The 27,374-nt window shown below is 37.6% G+C and overlaps 4 protein-coding genes across 45 annotated transcripts in view; 2 read left to right on the top strand and 2 right to left on the bottom strand.

Moving 5' to 3' along the window:
- Positions 1 to 11,040, bottom strand: part of LOC131137306 (voltage-dependent L-type calcium channel subunit alpha-1D) — a 70,613-nt gene extending 59,573 nt beyond the window's left edge. For 34 of the 40 annotated variants that reach the window (XM_078797636.1, XM_078797641.1, XM_058085078.2 and 31 more), the window contains exons 1-3: positions 10,884 to 11,040; positions 7,075 to 7,570; positions 5,425 to 5,530 (exon numbers count right to left, since the gene is read on the bottom strand). In XM_078797636.1, coding sequence (XP_078653762.1) covers positions 5,425 to 5,530; positions 7,075 to 7,570; positions 10,884 to 10,917 — 636 coding nt within the window. In that variant the 5' untranslated portion in view covers positions 10,918 to 11,040. Of the gene's footprint in view, positions 1 to 5,424; positions 5,531 to 7,074; positions 7,571 to 9,168; positions 9,353 to 10,883 lie in introns of all 40 variants that reach the window. The other 6 variants (XM_058085079.2, XM_058085082.2, XM_078797657.1 and 3 more) reach the window with 2 other exon arrangements.
- A 547-nt stretch (positions 11,041 to 11,587) lies between these two features.
- Positions 11,588 to 21,181, top strand: dcp1a (decapping mRNA 1A). Of its 2 annotated transcripts, none has more exons than XM_058085095.2 (9): positions 11,588 to 11,751; positions 13,064 to 13,104; positions 13,873 to 14,000; positions 16,833 to 16,899; positions 16,992 to 17,130; positions 17,268 to 17,354; positions 18,002 to 18,598; positions 18,691 to 18,912; positions 20,132 to 21,181. In XM_058085095.2, the coding sequence occupies exons 1-9, from the start codon at positions 11,620 to 11,622 to the stop codon at positions 20,210 to 20,212; spliced, it is 1,494 nt and encodes a 497-aa protein (XP_057941078.2). In that variant the 5' UTR covers positions 11,588 to 11,619; the 3' UTR covers positions 20,213 to 21,181. The 2 variants fall into 2 exon arrangements, with proteins under 2 accessions (XP_057941078.2, XP_057941077.2); XM_058085094.2 differs by having other exon boundaries at positions 17,999 to 18,598; positions 20,132 to 21,180.
- Positions 19,839 to 27,374, bottom strand: part of nsun5 (NOP2/Sun RNA methyltransferase 5) — a 23,521-nt gene continuing 15,985 nt past the window's right edge. For both annotated transcript variants that reach the window (XM_078798325.1, XM_058085098.2), the window contains exon 5: positions 19,839 to 20,296. The gene's annotated coding sequence lies outside the window, so the exon portion shown is untranslated. The remainder of the gene's footprint in view (positions 20,297 to 27,374) is intronic.
- Positions 21,755 to 27,374, top strand: part of LOC131137308 (transketolase-like) — a 15,739-nt gene continuing 10,119 nt past the window's right edge. The window contains exons 1-4 of the mRNA XM_058085093.2: positions 21,755 to 22,017; positions 24,369 to 24,486; positions 24,611 to 24,724; positions 24,839 to 24,936. Coding sequence (XP_057941076.2) covers positions 21,911 to 22,017; positions 24,369 to 24,486; positions 24,611 to 24,724; positions 24,839 to 24,936 — 437 coding nt within the window. The 5' untranslated portion in view covers positions 21,755 to 21,910. The remainder of the gene's footprint in view (positions 22,018 to 24,368; positions 24,487 to 24,610; positions 24,725 to 24,838; positions 24,937 to 27,374) is intronic.

Raw genomic sequence — 27,374 nt, 5'->3', positions numbered from 1 at the left:
CAACTGTGAAATGTTTTTTATGATACAAGCTAACTTCTGCTAGCTTCAGCTAACTTTTGCTAGAGTTTATCGCCATTTCAACCTGTTTAGGTCTAGAGGGGATTGTTCAGTGTTTATAATGTAATATATAATTTTATAATAATAATAATTTTGTGCCATGATTGAGCGGTGTGCCGAGTAAATATTTTCCAAACATAAACGTTCGCTCATCATATATAAGCACATTAATTTATTGGTAACAATCTGGCTAATAGGATGTCAGCCTCTGCATACATTGCTACTTAATGCCTGTGCTTGTGATGAAAGAAGATGTAGTCACCCATGCAATTCCAACTGTGATTTTTTTTTTTAATGATACAAGCTAACCCCTGCTAGCTTCAGCCAACTTTCACTAGTGTTTATCGCCATTCCAACCTGAGCGGTGTGCCGAGTAAATATTTCCCAAACACAAACATTCGCCCATCATATATATCCGCCCCGATGCGCAGTCATCAACTTTGTTTGTTTATGTTGATCACATATATCGAGATAAGTAATTTTCTTATCATTGGAAGAATCTATATAGGTATATAAAAAATATTGCTCAACTCTAATGGTAGCATAATCTCAGCTAAGCTAGAAATTGTTGGCAGTAATTCAAGAAAAGGAACTTAAAATACGGATGCGGTCTGTTGGTAATACCTTAGAACAGTAAGTCATATAATGAAATATACTTGTCTCAAATTGTAAAGCACATTTATTTATTGGTAACAATCTGGCTAATGATGTCAGCCTATGCATACATTGCTACTTAATGCCTGTGCTTGTGAAGAAAGAAGATGTAGTCAACCATGCAATTCTAACAGTGATTTTTTTTTTATGATACAAGCTAACCCCTGCTAGCTTCAGCTAAATTTCGCTAGAGTTTATCGCCATTTCAACCTGTTTAAGTCTGAAGGGGATTTTTATGTGTTTATAATGTAATATATAATTTTATAATTATAATTTTATAATTATAATAATTTTGTGCTGTGATTGAGCGGTGTGCCAAGTAAATATTTCCAAACACTAACGTTCGCCCATCATATATATATATCCGCGCCGACGCGCAGTCATCAACTCGGTTTGTTTATGTTGATCACATATATCGAGATAAGTAATTTTCAATCTATATCGGTATAGAAAAAATATAAAAAAACTCTAATGGTAGCATAATCTCAGCTAAGCAAGAAATTGTTGGTAATTCAAGAAAAGGTACTTAAAATATGGATGCGGTCAGTTGGTAATACCTTAGAACAGTACAGTACAGTGTAACCCAAGGGTGGGCAAACTACGGCCCGGGGGCCACATACGGCCCGCCAAGTGTTTGAAAACGGCCCGCCCATTCTTTCCAAAGTATTTCATTTAAACTCAACATACAACCTGGCATCATGGCTTGAGCCGACCTTTTATCAATTTTGTTATTGGTTTTGTTATGTGGTCTGTTGTTTACAAAGTGCTCCTGAAAAAGGGACACACGCAAATAATAAATGTCAATAAATAATAAATAATAATACAATATTTTAATATAAATATAAAATAATAAATAATAATAGCAGAGTGCATGACACTTTTAAAGATACAATAATACCAGGTGGACTGTTACGTGTAAAATATATAGTCTGGCCCCCCGTCAATTTTGTTAAATCAATGCGGCCCCTGAGTCAAAACGTTTGCCCACCCCTGGTGTAACCTCTTTTTGAAGGTCTAACTCAAACCAAAACGTACCCTAACCAAATCATTTCCCCCCCCTCAAAAAAAAATAATGCCAATCCGATTCATCAGTTCTGGGCACCTAAAATGCATTTAAATGCATTTTAAGGATGAATGAAAGAGATAAATGTGATAAATAAATGCCACCTTTCCCAATAATTGAAGATGTGATTGTTACTACAACTTAGAGCTTACAAGTAAGTATAACTTATAAGTAATTTCTGTATCACAATTAAGATCAATGGGTGTTATTATTATAGTTTACATACACAAAAATGGACAACATCACCCAATAAAATGAAATATTCAGCAGTTAACACAGAGACATTTCCTGGTTTGCCGCTGTTCATCCAAATGCTTGCAGCTCCGTGCCAGTGAGCTTTAACAGTGTGTAAACAAGGACGATACATGAAGCGTGAACAAACGTGAAGTCGGCCATCACGCTCCTTGCACGCCGTGTTAGGCGTGACAACAAACCAGCTTATAGATTTTAATAACAAGGTGATCCCCCCCCCCCCCTCCATTTAGAATTTATGATGAGTTTAAACACCCACGCCGACAGTTGTAAAGTGTGAAATGTGTGTCAGGGTGTATTAAAAGAGGGCTTCATTACTGGCCCTGAAGGCACACAACTTGCTGGGTCAACACGCTGCTGCAGTTAATCACCGATACAGTTAATTGATCTGCTGGTTTGCAGATGACTCACATGATAGTTGAATGTGCTTTCTTCCGTTATTGGAACAATATTCGCCAAATGAATTGGTTATCAATGGAGCAATCAAATAATGAATCAATAATCAATAATCCGGCTGCACGGTGGTCGAGTGGTTAGCACGCAGGCCTCACAGCTGGGAGACCCGTGTTCGATTCCAACCTCGGACATCTCTGTACGTGGGTTTTTCCACATTCCAAAAACATGCTAGGTTAATTAGCGACGAATGTGAGTGTGAATGGTTGTTTGTCTATATGTGCCCTGTGATTGGCTGGCCACCAGTCCAGGGTGTACCCCGCCTCTCGCCCGAAGACAGCTGGGATAGGCTCCAGCACCCCCCGCGACCCTCGTGAGGATAAGCGGTAGAAAATGAATGAATGTTTCCCAGTTATTAAAGAGGACCGATTATGCTCATTTTTGGCCCTTTGTATTGAGTTGCGGACTCCTATAGAGCAGCTACACACAATAACCCGCACAGAAAGCATTCTAGATCTTCCAGAATCTGCACCTATTCCAGCTGTATTTTAATACAGGATACCTTGGATTTCCAAAACAGTTTGTTTCAATCTATTCCACCCACGGACCGCCTCCAGGCACATTCACTCCACTGATTGGTCCCACTCAGCTTATACAGCTAATCGCTTGTACAGCTTGTACCCCGCCTCTCGCCCAAAGACAGCTGGGATAGGCTCCAGCACCTAAGCGACACTCATGAGGAAAAGCGGTAGAAAATGAATGAATGAATGGTAAACCCGCACACGGTTCTCTCATTATCCACCAACATGGTGCGTTCATGGACACCGTATTTCTGTACATCAACATTACAATCAACGAATAAATGATACATTTATATTTGTTGAACTTTATTTCATATTTATTCAGTCATTCATTCATTCATTTTCTACCACTTTTTCCTCACGAGGGTCGCGGGGGGTGCTGGAGCCTATCCCAGCAGTCTTCAGGCGGGGTACACCCTGGACTGGTCGCCAGCCAATCACAGGGCACATATAGACAAACAAGCTATTTTATATTTATTATTCATTTATGTTATTGAAGTATTTCTGCATTTTGCTAAATTAAAAAAGGTAAAACGGTATTGTTTTTGCTTGTTTTGTTTTTATTTTTAAAGTACAGTTTTGGGCAGTGTTTGAACTACAGCATCGCTTCAGAAGTACCAGTTTGGCACCAGTATCAGATATTCCAGTATTATCCTCACAACTCTTGCGGTAGAAAATGAATAATCAATAATCTTAATTTGGTTGTTTCAAAGAAGTGACAAATGCCATTGTCACATTATTATTATTATTATTATTATTATTATTATTATTATTATTATTATTATTATTATTATTATCGTTATTATTATTATTATTATTATTATTACTATTACTATTACTATTACTATTACTATTACTATTACTATTATTATTATTATTATTATTATTATTATGTCATCTTTTTTTCCCCAATTGAGTTATACTGGTTATAGGTCACATTAATGGTGGAAAAATCTTGTTGTCATTGATTGATTGACAAAAACAGAGAGACATTTGAACAGAGGATGTGTAGACTTGTTATATCCACCATAGAAAGATCTCTCTATGCTCATTCATGGTCAACTAATCCACTGTCCAGTTTAATCCTTCAGCATGTTCACACACTCAGCCCCACATACTTGCTAAAACACACACACACACACACAGACACACACACACAAATATATTACGTCACATTCCGAGCAGCAGCAGACGCTCAAACAGCAACAACCGGTGATGTCAGTATCGTAACAAAGTGTTTTCTTGCATGGATTCCTTTCATTTGGAAAGTAACACTGGCTGCTGTGTTGCCATGGTGACAGTGAATTGAGTAAGTTAGGAATATGATGTGACTGATTTGTTGTCTGTACGGTTAAAGAAAGGTTTTATGATGGACGGATTATTTCTATCTATTCATTTTCTATGAGAAAACTTATCAAATCCAAGTGCTGAGACGTTGCAAAACATACACTCTCTCACACACACACACACACACAGTGCATTGTGCAGTGAATAATCCCCATCTGTTGAGGGAACATGCTACGTTTTTCGTTGTCCATCCATCACTTCCATCATCCATTTCCACACAGGGAAAGGTGCACTAAAAGACGTATTCTGAGGACACCAACACCATCTATTATACTTATGGTGTATATTGCTTCAGTGAATAGGCTAACATCACATGATGTTGCTGTTAAAATGTTAGCACTATGTTAGCTCGCATAGCTAGTATGTTAGTATTGCTAACGTTTGTGTCCTCCTGTCCCATTCATTAATGTAAATAAATTAATGTATACGGCATGTAAATTTGTATAAAGTGCATAATTAGCCGGAGACAGACATGGACGACCACAGTTTGTTAGCATTTATGCTAGCATTATGTCATTGTATGGTAATATCACCTCGTACTTCGGTATGTGACAAAAATAAAAATTTTAAAAATTAAAAATGTCACTGTATGGTCCTCGTACTTTGGTACCTGACAAAAAAATAAAATAAAATAAAATTAATAAAATATTTTTTTTTAAACTGTTTTAGGAAAGCAGGAAGTGAACAAATGTAACAGTTACTGATTGTAAAAGTACCAGATGGAGGGTTAGGATTTAATAAGCTTTGCTTCTTCCTACTCCTTTTGGACATGTGGAACTGTGAACTGATTATGTGATGCATTCAATTGTAATCTGATGCATGTTCAAATGAAATAAAACCATTACCATTACCATTAAAGCTACAGACACATACATTGTAGCATTAAGGCTAGACTTTCGAAAACAAACTTCCAATACACTATTGTGGGAACTCTAACATGTACTTGAAATTGCTGAAAACTACAATAAAGTTTTCCAGCTCCTGCAATTTGATATACAACTAAGAAACCCAATCAATAATTGGTCATTGCTCAAAGTTAACAATACCACACAGCGCATGTAAGATGATTGTACTCACCAGCTCTTGGTTGGTAGAATTGGAGTCGTCTCCAGGGAAGGGGATGTAGATGGCTAAGGCCACACAGTTGGCAAAGATTGAGAGCAGTATAAATATATCAAAGGGTCTGAAGAGACAAACTGTTAAGGATAATATGCCTGAATTTTGTCTTAGAGATTCATACATTATTTACTGAGAAATATTTTTTTAAATGGTGTAATTTAATGTCAAGAGTATAAGGTGGAACCACAACAAATATTTCATCATTATTAACCGTCATGCTAGTAAAAAATATGTTAGCCACTGTTTATATTAAGATACTGGGCTCTAATTACATAAACCATGCTCAGGCGCGGCGCACCTGCCTTATTTTTCCCACTGAAATATGCGTGACATTCTGAATTCTTCAAATCTACGTGTCAGCACTGTGCGCCTGTCAGCCAATTTACCGTTCCGCAGCCTGTGTTTCACTTGTGCCCCAAATAGACCAAGTTGGAGCTGGCGAGCTTTCTTTGGCGCACCTTTGGCGCACTGTTTTGTCATGAAATTGTCCCTGCGCCAAGCTGAAAATGTGGACTCCTCCTCTGGTGTGCCGCCACGCCCATCTCGGCGCAGTCCAGCCCACCAAAATACTACTGTGTGGGCTGCGCACACGCTGCGCCACCCTATGGTGCGCCTCAAAATTAGATCCCACTGTCTTAATTTTGTCACGATAATGAATAAATATGATAAGATATGACGGCCTGAAACTCCTCTCATGGAGCGTGAAAGGAAACTAGGTGGGTTAGCTTAGTTTAGCAGAGCATGCTAGTGCGGCTGTGCAGCCAATTTACCGTTCCGCAGCCTGTGTTTCACTTGTGCCCCGAATAGACCAAGTCGGAGCTGGCGAGCTTTCTTTGGCGCACCTTTGGCGCACTTTTTTGTCATGAAATTGTCCCTGCGCCAAGCTGAAAATGTGGACTCCTCCCCTGGTGCACCGCCACGCCCATCTCGGTGCAGTCCAGCCCACCAAAATACTACTGTGTGGGCTGCGCCACCCTATGGTGCGCCTCAAAATTAGATCCCACTGTCTTAATTTTGTCACGATAATAAATAAATATGATTAAATATGACGGCTTGAAACTCCTCTCACAGAGCGTGAATGGAAACTAGGTGGGTTAGCTTAGTTTAGCAAAGCATGCTAGTGTGGCTGTGCAGCCAATTTACCATTACGCAGGCTGTGTTTCACTTGTGCCCCAAATAGACCAAGTCGGAGCTGGCGAGCTTTCTTTGGCGCACCTTTGGCGCACTGTTTTGTCATGAAATTGTCTCTGCGCCAAGCTGAAAATGTGGACTCTACCCTGGTGCGCCGGCGCAGTCCAGCCCCACCAAAATACCACTGTGTGGGCTGCGCCACCCTATGGTGCGCCTCAAAATTAGATCCCACTGTCTTAATTTTGTCACAATAATAAATAAATATGACAGCCTGAAACTCCTCTCACGAAGCGTGAATGGAAACTAGGCGGGTTAGCTTAGTTTAGCAGAGCATGCTAGTGCAGCTGTGCCTTTTACCGGATGTTAATGTAACCAATGCCGACTGCTGACATCCCATTAGAAAAATTAGCCACGCTACATCCTCTTATGAATTACTGAGCAACATTGTCCAATGTTCCACTCCAGGAAAAAGGATACTTCCACTCCACCAGGTTGATGCAAGCCCTGCGTATGGGGTTGTTGAGGGTGAGACAAAACAGCGCTCTGGGTGGCCGGCTGTTGGTGGACCCTCCCTGTTTTTTGCTCTTGGCGTATTGCTGCCTCTTCCTTTGCGCCAACGAACCCACGGGTGCCGCTCCTGTGGTGCACACAGCGGGCTGCGGTCTCATGTCGGGCTTGTCGACATCGCCCTGTGCCTGACGAGCGGCGTTGATAGCGGCGTGCCAGGCCAGGACAGGGCTGATGCCAGTGGCAGTGCTGGTGCCTGTGCTGATACCAGACCCGGAGCCGGGACCCTGGATGCCGCTGTTTGTTCCCAGGAGTCCATGGGACGAGCCCACGGGCTTACCGGTGCTGGCAGGGGCGTGCGATGGCTCGGTTGGGCTGACCTGGTGCAGATGAGTTTGGCTTTCTGACCAGAGGGCCGAGGCATCAGCACAGGAAGTGGTCCTTTTGTTGCTGGCATACTGGGCCCCTGTTGGGAGGAAAAGACTGCAATCAGCAAAAACCTTGACAACAGCACTCACTTGACTGCAAACCTTAAAGTGGAACACTATAAATGTTGTACTCTCCTGTAAAACCATGCCAAAGTTTCAGATAATGAGTTTGGCGCCTTTGGAAGTGACCCCTGAAAAAAGTTTGGGATGGCTCAAAATGCTTGGTTTCAGAAGGCGTGGTTAAACTGCCCTTTTGTGACATCACAGAGGGACAGACTTCCTTATATGGTTCATAGTTAGGAAGCACTTTGAGTGTGTGACCGCCACAGCCTTTAACGATCTTAAACATCCATTCTAGATGTCCATCTAACGATGATACACTTCAGTCTTATGGGAGAAGCATAGGAGAAGCCAGAGCTTGAACACCCTCTTCCATTGTTAAAGTCTCTTGTTTTGGAACACTTGGACTTACATAAACAGACAAAATACTGCACGTAAGTTGATCATTATTTTATATACACTAAGTTAATTTATTGCTAATTTTATTTGCAAATGTTTCAGTAATATATCAGATAGTATTTCCACTAGAAATACTTTTATTTGGTTAGTAGTAGGGCTGCACGGCGGTTGAGTGGTTAGCATGCAGACCTCACAGCTAGGAGACCAGGGTTCAATTCCAGGGTTCCAGGGTTATCAATGGAGCAATCAAATAATGAATGAATCATCAATAATCCGGCTGGACGGTGAGCGAGTGGTTAGCATGCAGGCCTCATAGCTGGGAGACCCGAGTTCGATTCCAACATCTCTGTGTGGAGTTTGCATGTTCTTCCCGTGCATGCCTGGGTTTTCTCCGGGTACTCTTCCCACATTCCAAAAACATGCTAGGTTAATTGGCGACTCCAAATTGTCCATAGGTATGAATGTGAGTGTGAATGGTTGTTTGTCTATATGTGCCCTGTGATTGGCTGGTGACCAATCCAGGGTGTACCCCGCCTCTCGGCTGAAGACAGCTGGGACCCTCGTGAGGATAAGCGGTAGAAAATGAATGAATATTTCCCAGTTATTAAAGGGGACCTATTATGCTAATTTTTGTCCCTTTGTATTGAGTTGCGGACTTCTGTAGAGCAGCTACACACAATAACCCGCACAGAAAGCATTCTAGATGTTCCAGAAATTGAATGAATGAATGAATGAATGGTTAATGGTGTGAAATGGTGATAATCAAGCCAGTTAGTAGTATCACTTTCAGTTTTGTACAGTTTTACTGAACTAATTCAAGTGAGTACAGCATGTATCCATATATCCATGTATCCATGTATCCATACCCCCACAGAAACAAAAATAAAATGTAGTTTTCTTTGTGTTGTCATGTTGGATTATGTGCTGCAGTCACATCTGTCATCACAACTGTTGCAGATTGTTTCCCACTTTTTGTGTGTGTGTATATATACGCTGCAGGTGTACCACAAAATTACCACATTTCATATATATAAAAAAAACTATATAATAAAACTAACAGCGATACAGACTTGAGGCGCAACGGGAATCCGAATGATAAAGTTGGAGGCAGCTCTTCCGTACGTGCGTGCGGGCATTATGGTGGACAAACGCGCGCACCAACTCTCGAATCTTTTACCTTCTGACAGTTCATCTGCTTCTTGCATCCTCGAATCCACATCGAAAAGCTCCACATCAGATCCAACACGTCGTTGGAAAGAAGATCCAATGGCTACCCTGAGTTATTTCCACACATTTTTTTTCCCCCCTACCGAGAACAAACCCTGAGAGGAGCCGCGAACATGTTGGCCACATCCGGGTGTCTGTGCGCACATTACCCGGAGAGGAGAGGAGATGAGAGGAGAGAAGAGGAGAGGAGGGCAGCAGAACTACAACCTCAACCCCGGCTTGATGATGAGGACATCTGACTACGTCCAAATATCAGTAGTATCCGTATAGGGGTCGATACTAGCGCGATATAATCAATATGACAGATATTTTTCGTTTTTTGTGCATATGATATATCATTAAAATTGTTATATTCATATATTGTTTTTTGTTTGTTTACAAATTAAGGGTGTAAGTCCTTTAGACGCAGGATGGCAAAAAAAAGTACAGGTGGGCGGGTCAATTCAAATACGGTATTATCGATACCAGGTCTGTATCGGACTGATATTATTTTATACAGTACATTTTCACAAATAATATATTTTTTTCTATATGTATATTTCTCAGGTAATGATGTTTTGGTTTTGGAGCAAATATAAAAAATAAAAAAATAAAAAAACAATTAACAATTGTTGTATATAAATACTGGCCCTGTATTTACCTTCATAAATAATAATAATTATAATGTTTGATATCAGCCCATATTCGGAAATGGTAAGTATTTTCTGTTGAAGTAGAAACTACAATTAATTTTAACTGAACAATTAACTGAACTGTCCCAATTAAGTCTAAAATAAACAAATACGGTATTATCGATACCAGGTCTGTATCGGACTGATATTATTTTAAACAGTATATTTTCACAAAGAATATATTTTCTATTTCTCAGAGAATGATGTATGGTGGCTTTGGGAGCAAAAAAAAATGTATTAAAAAAAATTAACAATTATATGTAATAAATGGTATTATTGGTTTTATAATGTTGATATTGTTAAATTGTTGTATATAAATACTGGCCCTGTATGTATCTTCAAAACTAATAATAATTATAATGTTTGATATCAGCCCATATTCGTAAATGGTAAATATTTTCTGTTGAAGTAGAAACTACAATTAATTTTAACTGAACGATTAACTGAACTGTCCCAATTATTAGGGTAAGTCTAAAATAAACAAAAATAAACAAATACGGTATTATCGATACCAGATCTGTATCAGACTGATATTATTTTATATAGTATATTTTCACAAATAACTGTGTTTTTTTTTCATTTTCTATTTATATATTTTTCAGGGAATTAAGTATTGGATTTGGGAGCAAAAAAAAATATTTTAAAAAATTTAAAAAAACAATTAACAATTGTATGTAATAAATTGTATTATTGGTTTTATTATGTTGATATTGTTCAATTGTTGTATATAAATACTGGCCCTGTATTTACCTTCAAAAAAAATAATAATTATAATGTTTGATATATTTGTAAATGGTAAATATTTTCTGTTGAAATAGCAACTATAATTAATTTTAACTGAAAAATTAACTGAACTGTCTAAAATAAACCTTTTCCATTTATATATAATATCTGTTTTCAATTGGCTATTGATTGAAATGAGTTATGCTGATTCATCAGATTGGTTTCAAATAAATACGGTGCCAGTCCAAAAATAAATAGTCTCCCTACTTACCCCTCAGGGGTCTTCCTCTTATAATGAATGGCATTCTGTCACCTGGCTTTCCTCTGAGGCCTCATAGTGCCGTCGCTCTGCCTTCTTCACTCTACAGCTACCCCAGAGGAAATGAGTGGTCAGAGCCGTGCTGGAAGGTTACCAGTGATTGGATTACCTGTGCCTGTATGGGGGATAACCGGTTGGGCGTAATCCTTCCATTATAATCCCTGCTTCACTGTGTGCGCTGCACAGGAAAAAAAAGTGAGGCAGACACAGTTGCATCACAAAATGGGATGATATATGTAGTCTTTGCATTTAAGTAAATGTTATGTATGAGGACACAGTAATTAGTATTAATTTGTGTGTTGCATGAAAACAGTGGGTGCACTATTCCATATCTAATCTTATTTAAAAAAATACTCTACGCAGCTACTTATCCAAAAGTAAAAATTGCAGTGCAACGCAGTAGTGTTATGTAATATTTCACTACCCCCGTTTTTGTGTCAGCAGTAAAATAAATTTAATTATTATCAGGTTTTCACATTTAGCATGTATTTTACATTGCATTATCCATGACAATATAAGTACTCAATAAGTTAATAAAGTATTCAAATGTAACGTTTTTAATCAAGATATGTATTATATAATAATATTTATTTTTTCAAATTCACTTTCGGTTTGGAACGGAAGTTACATGTGCCCCTTTGAATTGTGTCCGTGCGGAAGCAAGCTAGCAACACAAAACACATCCAAGATGGAGACCGCAAACGCTGGACATATGATGAGCTTAGCGGCTCTACAGAGACAAGACCCCTACATTAACAAATTGCTCGACGTTACCGGCCAGGTGGCCCTCTACAACTTCAACTCCAAAGCAAACGAATGGGTAAGTTTGTCAAAAACAAATGTATAATACCTAAATCGCTATTGTGTATCGAAAAACTGAGTGTTGTGCTATGTTAGCATGGCTACAATAGCTCTGGTGAAAAACAACCTTTAAACTGTGACAAGTTAATTCAACTTTAACTGTAATAGACTGTTCGGTGGACATACAATGTTGATTTAAATCCTTATAATATTAAGAATATCGTAACATTAGGGACTTACCTTATGGAAGTCGTGTGTGGATAAGGGGGTGTTTCATTAAGAAGGTAATTAATTCATTCATTCTCTACCGTTTATCCTCACGAGGGTCACCCCAGGGGGTGTTGGAGCCTATCCCAGCTGTCTATCTGATAGGCACATATAGACAAACAACCATTCACACTCACATTCATACCTATGGACAATTTGGAGTCACCAATTAACCTAGCATGTTTTTGGAATGTGGGAGGAAACCGGAGTAAACCCACACATGCACGTGGAGAACATGCAAACTCCACACAGAGGGTGGAATCGAACTCAGGTCTCCTAGCTGTGAGACCTGCGCACTAACCACTCGACTTGCATCTTATTAGCACTGTGTTCCAATTCATGGTACAGTAAACCTCAGATATATCAGATTCAATTGTTCCCACTGGTTTTGTCCGATATAAGCGAAATCCGTTATATGCGTATACCGGAAAATGTCCGCACACAAGAAGGCATTTCTACAGATTTGAGAATTTTTTTTTAAATTTCGTTGTACATGCTCATGTACATGTCTGTAATTCATACAAAGATGTTATAATCTTCAGCTTTGGCTGTGAACATGGATCAAAGATGGATCAAAGGCCACGATGCGGCCATCCGATATATGCGAGGGAAATTGGAACGGGACTGGAGATTTTGTCCGAAATAGGCGAAATCCGATATATGCAATGAATTTTTATTGGAAATGCATTACAGAAAAATTGGTTCTTTTTTATCTGTCCGTTGTGAGCGAATTTCCGATATATCCGAGTCCGATATATCCGAGGTTTACTGTATATACATACTGTGTACAGTATATATACAACCATGTGTAAAAGATTATATTACTTACAAAGCGATCTAAGTCACCCCTGAAATCCCAATGCTACCTTCATCCGCTGGGGCAGTGCCCCACAACCTTTTTCAAACTTTTTGAAAACCAATTAACTAATGAACGAGGGACGACTGTCCAATAAATTGAGATATAAATAAATTACATAAAGTATGTCATAGCTAATGACTTTTGACACATGACACTTAAGACTATTAATTATTGTATAAGACTATTATTATTATTACTTTTACAGGAGAAGACTGAAGTTGAGGGCACCCTGTTTGTCTATACAAGGTAAGTAGGTAATTGTGTATTTGTTTAAAATAGTGTTGGGGCATATGGACCTTAGCATATATATGAATAATAATAATAATACTTTTGGGATGTATCACAATATAAAATGTAAATTGCAGCAGAGTCTTGTATAAAAAGCTACAACCTTTAAAGGGATAGTTTGGATTTTTTGACATGAATTTATATGACACCCCCATAAGTAGAGAATTCCGTCAACAGCGACTCTATACCGGAATATTAAAAAATATGCTTTCCCGGGCTTACTGTATTGACCCCGAATACATGACTGCTAAATAACACACCATGGGGGCAAAAGAAAGTTGTGAGCACCAGCAATTTTTTTATAAAGTAAGCAAGAAACAAGATGAAATTCAAGAAATAACTCTTCGCAAAGTACAAAAATGGCATCTACATGACCGATCTCGCCAGGATATACAGTAATACTGCATCAAAAATAATGCTAATGTTGATCTTGGACCTCCTTGAGTCTTCAAAAAAGTTCATTTATTATTAGATTTACATTGTTTCTGTTTTTGTACAATTCAGTTTTAGACATTCTGGTAAAAACTGAGGTAACGCTGTACGTTTAAGATGGTATTTATTTCGTAGAAGATCGTCTTATATTCATACATTTATACATTGACAGCTGCATAAGGCTAATTCATGAGTTGACTCCATATTAGTATGCATATTGCGGTGTTTTCAACATTCCGGTTATAGGGATTGTTGGGTCTCTAAACCGCTAAATACTGTATTTGACCACCCAAGGTCCGCTTCCCCTTACCATGGCTTCACTATCATGAACCGCCTGAGCACAGAGAACCTGGTGGAGCCCATCAACAAAGACTTGGAGTTCCAGCTACAGGACCCGTTCCTACTCTACAAGAATGGCAACAGTGAGTACAATGCAGCAATTGCTATAGCAATAGCAAATGCTATCGTTATTTAAGTAAGAACTTAAGCGATTTTACCAATAAATTTTATCAGCATGATTATATTTCCCCAAACAAGTGTACCTTTAGTTGTACCAGGTATTAAAATGTCTTAATACGCTGTACACCAGGGGTGGGCAAACTACAACCCCGGGAGCCACATGCGGCCCACCAAGCATTTGAATCCGGCCCGCTAGTTGCTTTATAAGTATTTCAACTTTTAACATACAAACTGGCAACATGACTTGCAAGTTGGATGTTTTATTTAGTAAAAAAAAAAAAAGGTGAAAGGTGTTTCATCGTGGTATGTATGATTATGTCGACTGTGTGCATTAAGCCACTCAACCACCAGCTGTTTAATTTTATTTTTTATTTTTTTACTAACAAAGTTGATCTCACGGGGGTTCGAATAACAACAACAACAACAGAGTTTTGTCCATCTCTTCCTGGAGGAAGAAAAAGGGAATATGTCCAAGTTTTAAATTCCAGTAATGTATTTAATGTGTTTTAATGAGTATTTTTTGTTTTGTTTTGTTTTATTTAGTAAAAAAAAACAAACTGTAAAATTTAATTACATAGTTTGATGTGGTCTGATGTTTAAAGGGACATGAGAACATACAGCTGATATAGCATAACATATTTACGGATAAAATTAGACAATAATTCCAGTAATGTATTTTAATTAGTATTTTTTGTTTTGTTTTGTTTTATTTAGTAAAAAAACTAAACAACAAAACTGTAAAATTTAATTACATAATTTGATGTGGTTTGATGTTTAAAGTGACATGAGAACATACAGCTGATAGTATAACACTTTTACAGATAAAATTAGACGATAATTCAAGGAAAATTAAAAGCATAAAATAGTGTGTGTGTGCTGTACACTATTGAAACTGTCACTGGTCCTCTGCAGTGTTGCTAAGCAACAAAAGAACTCCAAGGTTTCAGAAGACATCTTCATCCCTGTACACGTCAACCGTTGTATAAAGCATCATACAAAGTTCATAAAATAATAATAAAAAAGAGAACATCATACCTTTGAATAGGCCGATTAAACACCTTCCCAGTGTTCTTAGGAACATTTCTTCTCGAAGTCCTTAGGAGGCTTCAGAGCTCATGATCTCACACATGCTTGGGTTGATTGGTGGCTTTTCGTCTGCATCTTCATGTAAAAATGTAGGTTTCGGGGGAAAAAAAGGAGTCCTCAGAGCTTCAGGAAGTAGTTGACTGAGGTCCCGCCGAGACAGTCCATCACAAGTCTGAACAGGAGTTTCATGAAGGCAACGCATAAAGAATTGGAGTACTTCCCCATTTGTTTGCTTATGAGGCAGAAGAGCGTGGCCAGGGTCAGAGTCAGCGTCGAGTGCTCACCCGTTGGACTTTGATTGTTCTTCCGTCTGGTCGGGTTAGAAGACATGATGTCACTTTTTTTTTTTTTTTTTGGATTAGGCTTCTCTTCCAGCGTTACTCCAAAGTAACCATTTTAAACCTCCAAAACTTGTAAAAAAAAAAAGCTTAATTGATTCCAATTCTATCTCAAACTCGTCCAAATGAGCTTGAATGCACCACTTAAAGCCGATGAGTGAAATCGTAGAGCCGGAGAAGGCTGTTTATATGTAAAAACACACACACACATGTACTCCTGCCTGTTTACACCGCCCGGTATTCCCTTCAGATGCAGGAGATGTTGTCGGGAACGCCTTGGTTGCTACGTAACCTCGGGTTCTTGAGGGACAAAATGAACCACAGGTGAACGCATATTGACAGGCTATTAAGTCATTTCTTAATTTATTTCAGACATTACATTATTACATTATTGTTTCTCACATATATACTTACAATACACTTACTTTGCTTCTTCCTGCTCCTTTTCAGACATGTGGAGTAATGAGGTGTTGTGTGTGTGTGTATGTATGTATATATAATGTAGTAATGTGTTGTGTGTGTGTATGTATATGTGTGTGTATATATATATATATATATATACAAACACACAACACCTCATTACTCCACATGTCTGAAAAGGAGCAGGAAGAAGCAAAGTCTAGCATATATATATATATATTAAGTCATATATATATATATATATATATATATATATATATATATATATATATACATACTTCTTCCTGCTCCTTTTCAGACATGTGGAGTAATGAGGTGTTGTGTGTGTGTATGTAGTATGTATATATAATGTAGTAATGTGTTGTGTGTGTGTGTGTATGTATATGTGTGTATATATATATATATATATATATATATATATACAAACACACAACACCTCATTACTCCACATGTCTGAAAAGGAGCAGGAAGAAGCAAAGTCTAGCATATATATATATATATATTAAGTCATATATATACATATATATATATATACATATATATATACATATATATATATATATACTTTACTTCTTCCTGCTCCTTTTCAGACATGTGGAGTATTGAGGTGTTGTGTGTGTATGTATATGTGTATATATATATATATATATATATATATACACACACACAACACCTCATTACCACACACACACACACACATATATATATACACACAACACCTCATTACTACACATGTCTGAAAAGGAGCTGGAAGAAGCAAAGTATAAAAGTATAAAATTAAAAAAAAAAAAGTATAATAAGTATAAAAAGCAAAAAGTATAATTCAACCTAGGTAGTGTTGACCCCCAATTTAGTTAACTCAATGCAGCCCGCGAGTCTTTCCATGTATACATAATGTGTACTTTTTCCATGAGGTACATCCATCTGTATTTGTTATTCCACTTTTTGCAGTGGGCATCTACAGTATTTGGTTCTACGACAAGAGGGACTGCCATCGCATCGCTCAGCTGATGGTCCAGTAAGTTCCATGTTTTGATGGTTCTGTCATTTTGTCGCTAATCACGAGTCGTGTGCGTCACTTCACCCAACATTGTTGCCAATTCCCACCAGGATTGTAAAGCTTGAAGCCGACCACGCACAAAGACAATCCCCGGAGAAGGCGGAGCCCAGGCGGGCCAACGGCGGGGCAGAACAGCGGCCGATGGACATACTGGAGCTGCTTAGCAAAGCAAAGGAGGAATACCAGAGGGTGAGAAAACACATTGGTGTTAATGTTGGGGGGGGGGGGATTCTTTAACAATGATAATTATTTAACCTTTGGACTGTGATTCTTTTTTAGTTTTATTTAAGTTTTTTCCAAAAAAATTAATCAAGTTTCTGATTCAGGCGCAGTCAGGTGACGCTGACACGTCCACAGAGCCGAACCCGACAGCAGCTTTAGACCACACCCACATCTCCCAGGAGTCTGATAAGGTACAAAGAAATTTTCTCCAATGAAGTAAAATGCAATAAGATACTACAAATCAAAATAAAAATGTACTGAGTTCAATTTTCAGTCTTATCTTTAAGCTGGGCTGCACGGTGGTCATGTGGTTAGCACACAGACCTCACAGCTAGGAGACCCAGGTTCAAATTCCACTCTCGGCTATCTTTGTGTGGAGTTTGCATGTTTTTCTCCGGGTACTCCGGTTTCCTCCCAAATTCCAAAAACATGCTAGGTTAATTAGCGACTCCAAATTGTCCATAGGTATGAATGTGAGTGTGAATGGTTGTTTGTCTATATGTGCCATGTGATTGGCTGGCTGGCCACCAGTCCAGGGTGTACCCCGCCTCTCGCCCGTGAGAATAAGCGGTAGAAAATGAATGAATGAATCTTTAAGCTGTAAATCCAAGGAAATTCAGCTGGAATAGGTGCAGATTTTGGAAGATCTAGAAAGCTAGAAACACCGCTAATAGTGCGGGGAATAGCGGCAATGTAAAAAAAAAAACTGCTGGGATAATATATCTATCTAAGAACCTAAAGGTACCACTTGAGATAAAAAAAAAAGTAATGCAAGATTTCCATGCACAATTATTTGATTGGCATTTCCGCCATCTTGTTTTTCTCTGCCCATCAGAAGACTCACACAATAGTGAAGCAGATCACAATTGAGGAGCTTTTTGGCTCATCCATCCCTAAGGACCCTTCTCTGCCTGCCATGCCAACACAAAATCCCGCCCCTGCTTCTGGCGACCCCTCGGCTACATACCCACAGAACCAAACCTACCCCCCTCCACCGCACCAGAACCCTCTTCGTCCTCCCTGCGTCACCGCCCAGGATCCTGGGTCAAAGCAGGTCCACCAAGGCCACGGCCTGCTCCCAACCCCTTATGCAATACACACTAAACCTGTTTTCCAACCGGTGGTCCCCAGACCCGACCCCCAGCCTCTGTGCCCCGTCTCGCCTCTCATGATGCCTCCAGGCGGCCAGGAGGCCCGAACTGCTCCACCTGGGCCCACAGCTCCTCGGGCTTATATGGAACAAGAGATACTCAACTCGCTCAAACCGTCGGTCCAGTCAATGAATGCGGAAATCCACAAGCCTGTCCTGGCGCCCAATTTCCTGCCAAGCACCCTGGTGCCGCCCCACAGCTTCCAAGAACCCGTGCCAGTCCTCCGGCTCACACAGGACAGGGACAGTTTGTCCAAGGCCCCGAACCTGATCAAATCTATTTCAGTGAGTTCTTGTTCTCTTTCTACTACTTTTGTTGATTTAGTTTTATTTAAGTTTTATTTTTAGAGCAATGATAAAAATCATACCATCCGCAGGCTGTCCCGATGAGCCCCGGTCTCGCCATTCCAAGGCCGGACTCGTCGGTGCTCCTGTCCCCTAGCGCCTTCCAGCAGTCCCTCGGCAAGACGACGGCGGCTGCAGCGGCGGTCCCTCCACCCCCTTCCGAAATCCCGACCACCTCGGTGGTGGCTTTTGAGCCTCCACAACAACCCTGCAGCAAAGCCCAGCTGCAAGACACGCTAATACAACTCATTAAGGTATTCATAATATAGAAATACTCTATACTGTGTATGTCCATTGCTCCCTTTTTGTTTTGAGTTTGTTTGTAATAATGTTTTGTTTTTAAAAAAAATGAAAAAATAAGTATATAAAAAATTATATATATATATACTTTATTTAAAAAAATTGAAATATATATATAAATAAAGTATATATCATATATAAAGTTTGTAAAAAAAATGAACAAATATTTAAAAACTATATATATATTTTTTTTATAGTTTTTAATTAACCAAAAAAATAAGGTGTATATATATATATTATTTTTATATACTTTTTCACATTTTTTCAAATAAACTTGTATATATATTTTGTATATACTTTATTTTTTCCATATTATATATATATATACTTTATTTTAAAAAAATGAAATATATAGTATATAAAAGTATATATCTATATATGTAAAGTTTTGAAAAAAAGAAAAATAAAGTATATTAAAAAAAATTATACATACATATATATTATTTATATATATTTTTTCAAATAAACTTATATATATATCATATACATTTTATTTTTCAAATTTTTGAATATATATATACTGAATTCTGTATACTGAATTATATATATATATATTTTTTTTATATAGTTTTTTAATTAACCAAAAAATTATGTGTATATATATTTTTTTATATACTTTTTCACATTTTTTCAAATAAACTTGTATATATATATTTTTTTTTTATATACTTTTTTTTTCTATATTCATATATATGTATAAAAGTATATATCTATATATAAAGTTTTGAAAAAATGAAAAATAAAGTATATTAAAAAAATTTGTACATACATATATATTATTTTTATATATTTTTTCAATTTTTTCAAATAAACTATTATATATATATATTATACATTTTATTTTTCTAATTTTTTAAATATATATATATACTGAATTCTGTGTCAATATTAGGGGGCTATTGCGTCAGTCAAGGTTTTTTAAAATAATATTTTTATACATACAAGGTAGTATAATTCTTTGAATTATTCCCAACACTCAAAATTATGTCCATATGAAAAAAACTGTTTTTTTTCATCACTTATATCCCTTTGTTACCATCACAAAGAAGCCAAAGAAAAAGCAAAACACAATGATTCTAGTGTATTTCGAGATTGTATGACCATCGCTTCATTTTCCCAAGTTGTCAATGTTAACAAATCTCCTGACTTAAAGTCGTCTTCCTCCCCGTCCAGAATGACGCGACCTTCCTGGGAGCCATTCACGACGCTTACCTCCAGACTGTGTCCAAGGACTTCAGCGGCATGAAGCTATGATCCTCCTCTGCAGGAGACGAGGACATCCCTCTTACTATTGCACCTCCCAATTTAACTTCCTGAACTTTGCCGTCTTCAGGACTACTGCAGGACAAAAGGAAAATGATGACACTTTTCTAATGTGGCCTTTACTTTCCTACTCTATATGTTCAAACTAAGCGCCACCTACAACGCACTCGCCCTTTGACCTTGAAGCTTATTTTTAGACCCCTATAAAAAATGACCCCTCCCTGAAAGCAATGTACAGTGGAACCTCTGTTAGTATACCGAGGAATGGAATGAATTCCACTATATATTTTGTGTTAACTACACACACATAGTTTTGTCTTGATGTTTAAATAAGTACATATGTTTTTCTGTACTATGGTTATTTGGGGATGAGATACATACTTTAAAAAAATCAACTCAGTTTTTACCATGGCCATTCTAGAAGTATAAATTAACACCTTGTCCGAGTCCATGTTTGGATTTTGTTTTCAGTAAAAGTGTTACTGAGAACAGGGAATTAAATTTGTAAACATTGGCTTGTTTTATTGTCACATACATCTTAATGACAGCCCAATGCCATGAAAATTATCATAACTAAAAATGCAAAAAGGCAGCTTGTGAATGTATATATGTATGTTTCATTGTATGTATGATTATGTCGACTGTGTGCATTAGGCCACTTAACTTTTTTTTTTTTTAGCTAACAAAGTTCATCTCACAGGGGGTTCGAATAACAACAACATAGTTTTGTCCATCTCTTCCTGGAGGAATAAAAAAGGGAATTTGTTCAAGTTTTAAATTCCATTAAGTATTTAATGTGTTTTAATGTTTTTTTTGTTAAAGGCCACTTGTATTGTGTTCATCATTTCAAAAGGAAACAAATATTTTCCTAATACTGATGTTTTCATGTGTAAAACTGCTTTATCCTGGGTATTGTTTTGGTTATTAAAAGGATTGGAAACAAAGATAGTCACTCATTAACAAGCACCAGCAGAACCAATGTTGTAACAGTTATAAATCACAGCTGTTAATGCAAATGTAAGGGTAACAAAAAATACCCGGATGTGTTCTTACCAAATATTTACCAGCTATTAATCCCATTATGTTGTATTAGATCGATGTAAAATATCACTGTGCTTAAATGTCCCCATAGTGGTGCAGTATTAGTGAACGCCCACTAGATGTCGCCAAAAGCCTGCAGCTTTTCTGCTGAAGTGATCGAGCTGGTGATCTCAGTTAGTTATGCATGAAATAAAAATCTAATTACCAGAATTTTCTTTTGTAAGAGATATATAAGTATGTATTTATTGTATATATTGTGTTCATTTTAGACCTTTAAACCCTAAAATGTGCTTTTAATGGATTTTACGGCATCACACTGTAAGGTAGTATAGTGGGACTTAAGCTGTGTGGGCGTGCACAATGCAGCTTTGCTTTGAGTACACGCCTTTACTATTGGTCCTTGCAAGTGCGTGACACTTTGCCGTAAGCATGCGCTCCTTTTAGAGCTAGATTAGCCATATTCACGGGGATTTGCGTGCAAACACGCCCCCCCCCCTACCGCCCCCTAAAATCCCCTCCCATCTCTTCTAGCTTCAACGCCGCTATCTCCTTTTTAACCCCTGCAGTCGATCATTCATTGCGCACACAGACTCATCCTTTTTTTTTTTAAAGGGTTTGTGTGTTAACTCTTACTAATCTGAAGCCAACATGGAGGACTACCACAAACCAGACCAGCAGACCGTGCAGGCGCTCAGGAACCTCGCCAACCGGCTGCGGATCCACTCCATCAAGGCGACCACTGCTGCGGGCAGCGGGTAAGAGGAGCACCTTGACATGTCGGGTTCAGATCAAATAATGCATAACTAATAATAAAAAAAGTCACTGTATGTTAAAACATATAACATATAAATAAGAGATGACAGGTGCAGAAAATCGCTTATTAATGTCGTAAAATCTATATTCGGAAAACATACTTGAATTGCAAGCAATGGAGGAAGAAATGGTTGAACTCAACAATTAAATATTGCCTAAATAGTTCAATAATTCCGTTTAATTAAATACATATTTAATATAAATTAAATAATCATATCATAATCACGTAAGTCAGATGAGTGGAAGTCATTTCAACATACTTTTTTTTTTACACAGGGTCGTTGGTTTTTCACATTTATCTGCATTTAAAGTAAGAATTATTTGAATTAAACTTAGGATAATAAACTATACCGCATCCCTAAGCTTATGGAGCCGCTTTCGTGTTACATAAGGAGTAGAAACAGGGTCCGGTTCGGTGTACGTAACGGAACGCGTCGTGGGAAATGATCCCGAATGGAGCTCCGCTGTTCTGGTTGAAGCAGCCCGTGCACGCACGTGTCAATATTCGGTCTTCAATGTAAAGAAGCAAGTGCATCCGGTTTGACGTTCAAAGTAAAACGATCAAAAAAAAAACCTAGACTGTATAGCCGCTATTTGAGAGAGTTTGCGAGCATATTTGTTTGAAAATGCTCTTCCAGAGAAAAGATGGCGATGCCTTTTCTTTGTATGTGACGTCGACAGTCACATACAAAGTGTATGATATTTGTACTATTGTGTACTATTTCCGGTCCGGTACTGCTTTTGTGTCTGTTTAGCCACTAAGTGTAAGTTTTAATTGTAAATATTAATTGTGCAATTAATAAATAAATACACTATGGATGCTAAAACAATCAAAGGATCCTTTGATAAATTGGAAAATTGATTTTTTGATAATTTGGAAAAAGGCTTTTAAAAAATGTTTAAAGCTAATGTGTGTGTGTATTTATTTTTAAGACAAAGCTTTTATTAATTAGTGTCAACATTTCAGCCTTTTTGTCCCATTATTTAATTTCTACAGTAGGGCTATCAATTAAAATATTTAATCTCAATTAACCGCATTTGTCTATACTTAACACAGAATTAATCGCATTTAATCACATATAGAAAAAACTATGATAAGTAGGGGAAATCTCTTTGATTCCATAAGCAAGTAAAACAATAAATAATAATAAAAATAATAAAAATATAAAATATAAAAATGTATACAATAATAAAAATAAATATATAAATAATATAAATGTAATTTATATTTATAAATAATATAAATAATAAAAATATATCAAATAATATATATATTATTATATATTATATTATATTATTATCTTGTATATTATGAGTTTTTAAAAATAATCTATTTCCAAAACTGATATCCCTTTATAATTATTATTATGTTATTGCTGTACTTGCATATGGCATCAAAGAGATTTCCCCTACTTATTAAAATGTTTTTTCTATATGTGATTAAATGCGATTAATTCTGAGTTAAGTATAGACAATGCTATTAATTGAGATTAAATATTTGAATTGACTGCCCTATTGTAGAAATTAAATAATGGGACAAAAAGGCTGAAATGTTGACACTAATTAATAAAAGCTTTGTCTTTTAGCGCGCAGACCTCACAGCTAGGAGACCAGGGTTCAATTCCACCCTCGACCATCTCTGTGTGGAGTTTGCATGTTTTCCCTGTGCATGCGTGGGTTTTCTTCGGGTACTCCGGTTTCCTCCCACATTCCAAAAACATGCTAGGTTAATTGGCGACTCCAAATTGTCCATAGGTATGAATGTGAGTGTGAATGGTTGTTTGTCTATATGTGCCCTGTGATTGGCTGGCTGGCGACCAGTCCAGGGTGTACCCCGCTTCTCGCCCGAAGACAGCTGGGATAGGCTCCAGCACCCCCGAGACCCTCGTGAGGAAAAAGCGGTAGAAAATGAATGAATGAATGAGATCGCAATAATATTGAAAATCTTTCCCTAGCTACTTCGATGCTAAAGCTAGCACAGCTAATGCTGATTTAGAGTCCAGGGTGTACCCCGCCTCTCGCCCAAAGACATCTGGGATAGGCTCCAGCAGACCATAGTGAGGATAAACAGCATAGGAAATGGATGGATGGAGACTGGTTAGCTATGACAATAAAAACATGCACAACCCAGACAGTCTCGCTCATTAACTCGTGGCGTGAATTAACCCTAAATTAACCCTAGAAATACTGTCAAGCTGCACCTCTGACGACACAGCAAGTGTTCTTCTTGTGTTTGGCTTATTTTTTTGGACATGCAGTGGCTAATTGTATCTTGTTGTCCCTTGTGCTTCAGTCACCCCACATCATGTTGCAGCGTGGCAGAGATCATGTCTGTGCTCTTCTTCCATACCATGAAGTACCGCCCTGAAGACCCACGTAACCCCAACAATGACCGCTTTGTCCTTTCCAAGGTATCGGTTAAAAATCGTTTTTTTTGCTAATAGTTATTTGCTGTTGTAGACCAGGGAACCAGCGACTAAATAACGATTAATGATTAACTGGAGAGAAGTGTTAATTGGAGAATTTACACTTCAGGGTCACGCCGCCCCTGTGCTGTATGCCGTGTGGGCAGAGACGGGCTACCTAAAGGAGAATGAGCTACTCAACCTGCGGAAGGTCGACTCCATCTTGGAAGGACACCCAGTCCCGGTGAGGAACATGTTGAAAGTTCTATTACTACGTCTATTATTACGATGTTTGATATTCCTAGGGTGGGGAAGTAAAATCCCAAAGGAAAACGTTTGTGTTGTGTTTTGTCAACAGAAGCAGCAGTTTGTGGATGTGGCTACTGGTTCTTTGGGACAAGGCTTGGGAGCTGCTTGCGGAATGGCCTACACCGGGAAGTACTTTGACGAGGCCAGGTAACACATGGTCCACATGGTCACATGACTGCTTTTTAATTGGATTATATCTGCTCAAGGAATGAAAATAAAAATTACGAAGCAACTCAAATGGGCTGTTCATCAGACACTAGCTTTAAAAAATAAAAAATATAAAATGTTTTTTTTTTTTTTTTTTTTTTTTAAAAAGGACCCCCCTGCCCCCCCCTCCAAAAAAAAATGGAAATTGACTTTTCAAATCACCAAATACAACAACATCTTGCCTGAGCAGAAGTAAACACAAAAGCAGAGCTTAGGTGCTTCCTAACTATGAACCATATAAGGAAGTCCATCCCTCTGTGACATCACAAAGGGGAAGTTTAACCACACCTTTTGAAACAGAGCATTTTGAGCCATCCCAAACTTCTTCCAGGACTCACTTCCAAATGCACGAACCTCATTATCTGAAACTCTAGCATCATTTAACACAAGAATACAACATTCTAACTACATTTATAGGTCAGAAAAGTGGAAAAAAATTAAAATTAAAAATAAAAAAAGTTGTTGCTACTGAAAGTGAGTCAACACACAGACATTATTACTAGGTGTGCTTCCGAATAGGAATGTCTGGAGGAGACCTAAACCTTAACATTCAGCTTGATAAACCGCAGACCATAGCTTTAAAAAATATATAAAAAACAGGACCCCCCCCCAAAAAAATGGAAATGAATTTTTCAAAAAGGGATGAAAATATTTTTCTCTTTCTCTTTAAGATGCAACTAAAAATTGTAAGTTGTTGCTACTGAAAACACAGAAGCAGAGCTTGGGTGCTTCCTAACTATGAACCATATAAGGAAGTCTGTCCATCTGTGACATCACAAAGGGGCAGTTTAACCACGCCTTTTGAAACAGAGCGTTTTGAATCATCTCAAACTTTTTTCAGGACTCACATCCAAATGCATGAACCTCATTATCTGAAACTCGAGACGATGCTAATACCATGCTTGTATATGCTAGTCGGCAAGACATATTTATCTTCCTACTCATGCTGCTAGCTGCTAGCTGCTATTTAGACAATAAAGGCCGTGTGTTGACTCATTTTCAGTGTATAGTAAACGTACAGTATACTGCTATACGAGCTCTACTCTAAAGCATAAAGCTAATTGAGTGGTTTTTGTGTTGGTGATCATGATGGAGGGGTGGGGGGGGACGCCATATTGTAACTCTCTCAGCCTGCTGTGAGCATACTCACTTGCTTCTGCTCTAATAACCACACATGCAAGAGCACTCCCTCCACGCCCCATCTCGCCATCGCTTCACTCCACAACACCTCCTCCCAAAAATGGTACCCCCCCCCATCGTCCCCACCTCCCTTTTGGTGTGTCTCCTGCATTACTGTCTGCTCTACTGTGCATGCGTGCATGCATGCATGCACAAAGCTATATAGGTTTTCCCTTTTGCGATGCTGCGGTGTGCAGCTGTCACGCTAACGCGATGCAACACAAAGGCTCCCGATGTCCCCGAACTGGGCCGCGACTGTTCATATCGTATTGTACGACTTTAAATATCACGAAGAATAATAACCTTCGAAAAAGATGAGAAATGATCGTTACTATGGTGACACAGCATCACCGAGTTGCCCTTTTGTGAGAGCAAAGGATGGCGTTTGGCCACTTGATTCAAAATGGATGCCGTCCGCCTTGTGATAAGGCTGTAGAACCATGTGATTTCTCTCAGCCAATCAGCACAGAAAGGTAAAAAAAAAAAAAATCATCATTGTGTCAACATTTTAGCCTTTTTGTCGAATTATTTAATTTCTACAATAGGGCTATCAGTTAAAATATTTAATCTCAATTAATAGCATTTGTCTACACTTAACTCAGAATTAATCACATTTAATCACATGCAGAAAAAAACATAATATATAGGGGAAATCTCTGATTCCATATGCAAGTACAACAATAACATAATAATAATAATAATAATAATAATAATAATAATAATAATAAAGGGATAGCAATTTTGGAAACAGATTATTTTTAAAAACTCATAATATACAAGATAATAATATAATTTATAATAATAATAATAATAATAATATATAATAATGTAATATATTAATAATATAATATATTAAAAAATGACATAAAAAAATCATAATTAAAAATATAATTACTTGTTATAAATGAAATAAAATAAAGATAAATATTTTTCTCCCAGCTGTGTAGACCTAGAATAAACCTAGAAAAAAACATTATAATAAGTTGGGGAAATCTCTGATTCCATATGCAAGTACAACAATGACATAATAATAATAATAATAATAATAATAATAATAATAAAGGGATAGCAATTTTGGAAACAGATTATTTTTAAAAACTCATAATATACAAGATAATATAATTTATAATAATAATATATACAATAATAATGATACAATAATAATGTATTAATAACATAATATATTAAAAATGACATCA

The sequence above is a fragment of the Doryrhamphus excisus genome, linkage group LG17, assembly GCF_037039965.1.
Source record: "Doryrhamphus excisus strain RoL-2023G ecotype Guam linkage group LG17, RoL_Dexc_Guam_v1.1, whole genome shotgun sequence".
NCBI classification, from domain to species: Eukaryota; Metazoa; Chordata; class Actinopteri; order Syngnathiformes; family Syngnathidae; genus Doryrhamphus; species Doryrhamphus excisus.
The sequence above is the reverse complement of the archived record's forward strand: the minus strand, read 5'-3'. Positions and strand labels throughout refer to the sequence as shown.

What these genes read in the sequence shown, in the direction of transcription:
- dcp1a (XM_058085094.2), top strand. Translation starts at nt 11,620, where the DNA reads ATGGAGACCGCAAACGCTGGACATATGATGAGCTTAGCGGCTCTACAG. An exon ending in ACTCTACAAGAATGGCAACA is followed by an intron (nt 14,001 to 16,832) that starts GTGAGTACAATG and finishes CACTTTTTGCAG; the next exon opens with TGGGCATCTACAGTATTTGG. An exon ending in TCTCCCAGGAGTCTGATAAG is followed by an intron (nt 17,355 to 17,998) that starts GTACAAAGAAAT and finishes TCTGCCCATCAG; the next exon opens with AAGACTCACACAATAGTGAA.